This window comes from Sinocyclocheilus anshuiensis, unplaced genomic scaffold (assembly GCF_001515605.1).
Source record: "Sinocyclocheilus anshuiensis isolate Anshui unplaced genomic scaffold, SAMN03320099.WGS_v1.1 scaffold179, whole genome shotgun sequence".
Taxonomy (NCBI): domain Eukaryota; kingdom Metazoa; phylum Chordata; class Actinopteri; order Cypriniformes; family Cyprinidae; genus Sinocyclocheilus; species Sinocyclocheilus anshuiensis.
The window spans coordinates 1,158,328-1,165,167 of record NW_015549577.1 but is presented as its reverse complement, the minus strand read 5'-3'; the positions used below and the strand labels follow the sequence as shown (position 1 = coordinate 1,165,167).

Sequence of the window (6,840 nt, the reverse complement as noted above, 5' to 3'; positions counted from 1 at the left end):
GTAGATTTCCGAAGAGCGTTTTTGAAGCTCAAAAGTGGGCGGAGCGGGCCGTCGCCATCTTGGCAGCGTGTCACTGAGCGTCACTCCCAGATAATGCCCATAAACACAATCAAGCCTAGAAAAAAAACAGTGAACCACCCATTTAAACCATGCAAGCGAAAGAGAACTCAATTCAGTTCTCGCGTGCTCTCTGAGAGACTCTTGCTGCGCGCTCACACCCAAAGCACGCGCACATAAAGCCACCTCTGAAACAGTGCGCGACTACAGAATTGAGTCATTTTTTGTGCCTTATTGCACATAAAAAGGCCAACTGAATGCAAAATTATGTCAGAATGCCCATCTTGGCAAGTATTCATGTAAACACAGACGTTTTTTATTAAACATGGTCGGTATATATGTAAACAGTTGTGTAACAGTGTAGTAGATCTGTGCATGAGGCCTTAAAGAGACAGCAGCCTAAAGCCTAAAGTATACTTTGCCCGTCTGTGTTCCGCGACAGCCCACATGGCGCACTTTTCATCATCAGAAGTATCCGCGGACAATTTCTGTACCTGAATATTTCTGTTAGACCTACCTGAAAAACTGTAAATGTAAAAATATGTCTAAAAAATACCCCAACTCCCCCCTCAAATTAAAAATATCCCCCCATAAAAAATAGTCACCTAAGGGGAATTCCCCCCATTTTCCAAAACAAAATTCAGGCCCTGCTCTCAAGTTGTTCCAAACTTGTATGAGTTTTTTTTTCTTCTTCTGCTGAACACTAAAGAAGATATTTTGAAGAACATTGGTAACCAAACAGTTTCTGGTCCCCATTGACTTCCATAGTATTCATAGTAGTCAGTGGGGATCATGTTACTCACGTTTTTTTCAAAATATCTTCTTTTCTATGAGTGACAGAATTTTCATTTTTTGGTGAGCTATCCCTTTAGTATTTAAAAATGTTATAATAAATGATTAATGATAATTAAACTTTTTTTTTTTTTTTTAATATTATTATAAGTTTCTCCACCAGCATGAAGTTTATGATGTATACCTCTGGTTGTGATGTTCTTATCTTTTATCTCGCTTTCTAGGTTCCGATACTCCGAGGATGACGTGGTGGCGTATCACGTTTTTTTCAAAATATCTTCTTTTCTATGAGTGACAGAATTTTCATTTTTTGGTGAGCTATCCCTTTAGTATTTAAAAATGTTATAATAAATGATTAATGATAATTAAACTTTTTTTTTTTTTTTTAATATTATTATAAGTTTCTCCACCAGCATGAAGTTTATGATGTATACCTCTGGTTGTGATGTTCTTATCTTTTATCTCGCTTTCTAGGTTCCGATACTCCGAGGATGACGTGGTGGCGTATGTTGTACAGATACTTCAGGGTCTGGACTACCTGCACAGCCGGAGAATCCTGCATCTGGATATCAAACCAGACAATATCATTGTAACTTACATGAATGTGGTTAAGATAATTGATTTTGGTAGTGCACACACCTTCAATCCACTGTTCCTGAAGCAGTTCTCCCCACCTATTGGAACACTGGATTACATGTGTAAGACAATTTTTCAAATATTGTTTCATATATTTTAACATTTTCTTGCTAATCTAAAAAATCTCAAGAGCTTTTTAAGTAAAACATTGAATTTTAGTTCTTTGTTATATTCCTATTCCTTCTCGTTTAATATTTTAATTATGTATTTATTGTAAGTAATTGTGCATTTCTTCACACTTCCTAATATGTTTTAATCTCTGCTGATTACTGAAAGCTCCTGAGATGTTGAAAGGAGATGTGGTGGGTCCACCGGCTGACATCTGGAGCGTTGGCATATTGACTTATATCATGTGAGTGTTGTCCACTGCAGCTCTGTCTTTGAAAGGAAATGGGGTCTGTTTTGATTTCATGTTGACTTTTAATGTCCAGTTTTCTATCTTATGTCAGCGGGAGTATTTGTATTGTTACGATTTGTGTTTTGTCTCTTGCGTTTTTGACATTCCAGAAGCTCTCTGGAGCTTGTGAGCTGTCAGTGCCTGTGATTATGTTTGACATGAATTCTATTCTAGTGTGTAACACGAAGCTTTTGTCATGCCATACACCATTCAGGCTCAGCGGGAGACTGCCGTTTACTGAGAATGACCCTGCTGAGACAGAGGCCAGAATTCAGGCAGCCAAGTTTGAACTTAGTAAGCTCTACCAAAATGTGTCCCAAAGTGCCTCTCTGTTCCTCAAGAAGATCCTGTGCAGCTACCCTTGGTGAGTTTAAAAAAAATAGTGCTTTAAAAAATATTCATCTGGGTAAATCTCAAGAAACCTGTCAAGGCACCTGTCATGTCTGGGTCACATTTCATCCAAAATTGAAAGGAAGGCATTTTATTTTACATAGTGAAAATAACCTTTTTTAAAGAGAACGTTTTTTGTTTTTTTCTAATGAGCATAATAAAAAAATCAAATTTTCATTATAGTAATGCACAAAAATATATATTATTTACATTTTAAATTATTTATACGCCATAGTAGAGTTGGTCATACATTTTTATACTGATATCTGTTTTTATTGAATAAAGTGAAAAATTATTCAAGTTTGAATAAGTTTGATTATTGTGGTCATTCAATATGTTTTAATATTATAAATATATTTATACATGCATCGTAGTAGTGTTGGTTATACTATATTATACTGATTTGAATTAAAACAAACATTATACCACCATAGTTTTATTGAAAAGAGTGAAAAATGATCTATAATTGCAAGTGAGGATCTAATCAGAATCATGATTAAGAATTATGGTGGTTTTTAAATCACTTTAAGATTTTATATACGTTGTGTATATATATATATATATATATGCCAGAATTTTCATTTTCATTACAATAATGCATAATAATATATATTATTTAAATATTTATAAGCATTTTAAGTATTTATGCATCATAGAAGTGTTGGTTGTACTTTTTATACTGACTATAATAAAGAAAAGTTTTATAAAATTGTTTTTTTTTTTTAATAATTCATAACAGTAGGTAATTTCTAATTAGAATGACAATTGAGAATTATGGTATTTTCTAAATTAATTAATATTATAAAGTATATATAATGTATATAAAGTATATAATTATGTATATATACCATAATTCACCGTTGAGAATTATGGTAATTTATAAATTATATGATTTTTTTAAACTATATTTTTAGATTATAATTCTGTTTTAAAATGTATTATTTGTCCATTATAATTATTCTGTTTGGTGTGATGTTTGTGGCGCCTTTCACATTTCAGTCATCTAGCTTTCAGTATGGGCCAGGCAATGTGTCTTGTTAACTGTAACATGTTAACTGATTCTTGTGTGCACGATGTGTTTCAGGGCCCGTCCTACCATTAAGGACTGCTTTAACAACTCTTGGCTGCAGGACGCTTATCTAATGAGACTGCGGAGACAGACTCTCACATTTACCACCACACGCCTCAAGGAGTTCCTGGAGCAGCAGCAGCAGGTCAGGGCCGAGGTGGTAACAAAGCACAAAGTCCTTCTACGTTCCTACCAAAGCACTCCACAAACCCCAACTACCCCCTCAACACCCGGCACCCCTGCAGCACCCATCTCTCAGTGAGCTCCAGCACAGGACGTCCTCCAGAGAGATGAGAAGACGGCTCCGGGGTTCTCCAGGATAAGGACAGAGAGAGACACAGCCTCAGGACATCCCAGCACCTCTAAGCTGCCCTCGGTGGGCCCTTAGGGGGCCGGTTAACATATGGTTTGTGTTAGAATATCAAGCACAGGATCTTTTGGTCTCAACACCTGAGGTCAGTTCTGAGACAAGAAACACACACACACACACAAAACCTCTCATCTAAAAGCGTAATGGATTTCAGCACATTTACCTCCGTTAGCCAGCATGCACAGTGCAGTTGTGTTTTTGTCCAGGACGATGTCCTTACTTTAAGCTCTCCCATCCAACACTTTTTTTCTTATGACTTTTTGACAAACCAATTTTAGCATTGGATCTCTAGCGAATGGTCAGGAACTTTGGACCCATCGTGGTTGAGAAGAGTGACTGTATTTCATATACAAAGATCAAGAAGACAGCGATCTAGTCCATCACTTGACGCAGAAAATGTCATGTCAATGTGTATTTTTTTGTGGTGTCTTCCAATTGTGAACCAGGGCCTTGAGATTTGTGGAAAATGGTGTATATCTTTTTTTGAACTAGTTTTTATGGCATAAGTAATACTTTTATTACTGCTAGTTGTTATACTGTAGTGATTATCAGTGTATATGAAAACTATTGACTGAAATCATGTTGAGCACTCTAGTTCTTACTCTAGTGCCGTCAGACAAGAGGCTTTTTGTCTTTTACTAAAGTGGACTGATTTTATTGTAATATTGAAAGGCCTCACAGCTTTAGGGAGTGACTTTTTGCAAGAATTCCCAGTGCATTGAAGCTCATATGGTTTGGCTTTCCCTGACACCTAACAAACTCAACTTTTGATATGTTGCGGTCTTTGTGTTTAACACCGGGAATGTATTATATATTGCAGATTTCAGTGTAGCATACGCATGCATCAGTACAAATTCCTCTTCATAGCGTATGGTTTTAGGAGAAAACTCAGTCCCTGTGAATGCAAGAGAACGGTATAATGGCCAAATTGCAGAGTGAACTCAATTCTGTACTCTAGCGCTAATTGTCCTCATGCAGAGATCAGCTGGTTCAAGATGTGCCTGGAAAAATACCTATTGATCAATGGATGGAACGGAAATGTCTCCGGAAAGTGGCATTTTTTTTTCTGAAGGGACTAGAATATGTTGTAAAACATGTTGGCTGCTGCACTGAATGTTTATGAGAATCTTAAGTATGTTATTTGAAAGTTTTTGCTGTAAGATTAATTTATTCCCCATGAATAAGAATCATTTTATGGTCATGATTATCATAATCATGACCATAAAATCATAATCTTTGCTCAATTAAAAATAATATTATTTATCTAAATAATACAAAATATATATATAAACTATATTAAGATTTATTTATGTAATATATTAAAATCTGAGATTTTTAATGACTGATCAGTGTTCTTCAACTTATCTCCATTTACACATGTTGATTTGTGTCTAAAAATGTTATGAATTTGATTTGAAGACTATGAACAGGTGTTGATCTTGATTTGATTAGAGACACTGTTAAATTACTTGCATAGTTTGTATTATTTGGATTTATTTTTGAACAGTTTGCATCCTGTTTGGTGAACATAGAGTCACAGAGTCAGTGCTTCTTCTATTCTTTGTTTGTTTGTTTGTTTTTGTTTAGGTGTTCATTTATCTAATGGACAATTGAGTGATTCACATCCACAAAAAAAAAAAAAAAATCATATAAATCATATTCACAATACAACAAACAAACTTACAAGCTGCTAGGCAATGTGAGAGAAATGAAAATAGTATCAGGGTCCCACAATCATGGACAACCTGGAGAATATAAATTGGACTATTCTATAGTGAATGTGAAATGTATTAGTTATACTCGGCTTGAATATATTTCATTGCCTAGAAATTGCTCTTTGTGAGCTCAATTTCCAATAAAATAATTTTTCAAAACATTGATCACAAACAACAGGAACAGACACAGAAATCCATTGGTCAAAAGGTGTGGGAATGCTACAGTATGTCCTCATTGTTTTTACAGAGTCCTGTTGTGTCCTCATCTGACCACAGACAGCATGTGATCACCTTTGACCTTCTATCACACACAAATATTCGCTTGATTAAAAAGAACTGTATTCTTAGTGTTTATTGCAGTACTTACTATGAGGTTCAGTGCAAACTCTCTTCTGTTTTCCATCACTTTGCATAAATGCTAAGATCGGGTTTGTTCTTTTATCCAATTAGTTTATTATTTGTTTTAACTTGGGTTATTCAAATGTGATCAAGCTTCTAGTTTCAAATATGTTATGGTGTGAGAACTAAAACTGAGAAGAAATGGAATCGCAATATAAAGAGGATTCACTACTCTTTCAGTCATGCCGAGCAACCCTTTAATGTGAAACTAAATCAAGCTTTTCTGGAATGAATTATGTTGCACTAAAACAGTGACAATGTGGAGATAATATGAATGTTTTACAGTAGAATGAAGTGTGTATATGTCGAAAACATGACTTTTCATGAATAAAATCAGCTGTCAGCAATACTAAACAGACTTGAATTTATTATTATCAGTCATTTAGTGTCTCTAAGTTCATCTAATGGTCTAAATGTCATTACCAGACTTCAGAACATACAAAATCAACCATAAACACACCATTAGCTGACACTACATTCACAGGCTCAAATGGGACCATTTTGAATTTTCAGTCTCTGGCTTTCCACCTGTGCACTCTTTTATTTGGGAGCTTTTATGTTTCACATGCTTACTTCAGAATCTGACGCCATCACCTCATCGCAGGTTGACTATATACAGCAGAACTGCTCAATCCAGAACACGTGTTGTTGATCTTTTATCATTCTCAGTATGTCATCTCAAAGATCTCCTCCACCCAATATCAAACTAGAAGACTCTCTATGGACCTGTATTTAGAAAACTCAGGCATAATATGAGGACAACTGGTCATTTGTTGGATGCTGAGCAGGAGTAAACCTCAAGAAAGTTCTCCAGGTTGGGTAATAATTCATTTTGATCAGCATCAGACTATTTAGGATTAAACTGTCATATCCTAAAATAATCATCAATCCTTGCATTATGCTATTCATGAACCTTTATCCTTGCATCATACTTGGTGATTTGTTTGATTAATTTACACAATTTAATACATATTAAAAATTCAACATCAGATTCTTTGTTTTATATATATATATA

The 6,840-nt window shown here is 35.1% G+C and overlaps 1 protein-coding gene across 1 annotated transcript in view; it reads left to right on the top strand.

The window, feature by feature from the left end:
• Positions 1-4,980, top strand: part of LOC107657495 (striated muscle-specific serine/threonine-protein kinase-like) — a 91,808-nt gene extending 86,828 nt beyond the window's left edge. The window contains exons 40-43 of the mRNA XM_016445599.1: positions 1,324-1,547; positions 1,762-1,837; positions 2,097-2,246; positions 3,357-4,980. Coding sequence (XP_016301085.1) covers positions 1,324-1,547; positions 1,762-1,837; positions 2,097-2,246; positions 3,357-3,603 — 697 coding nt within the window. The 3' untranslated portion in view covers positions 3,604-4,980. The remainder of the gene's footprint in view (positions 1-1,323; positions 1,548-1,761; positions 1,838-2,096; positions 2,247-3,356) is intronic.
• Positions 4,981-6,840: the final 1,860 nt, after the last annotated feature.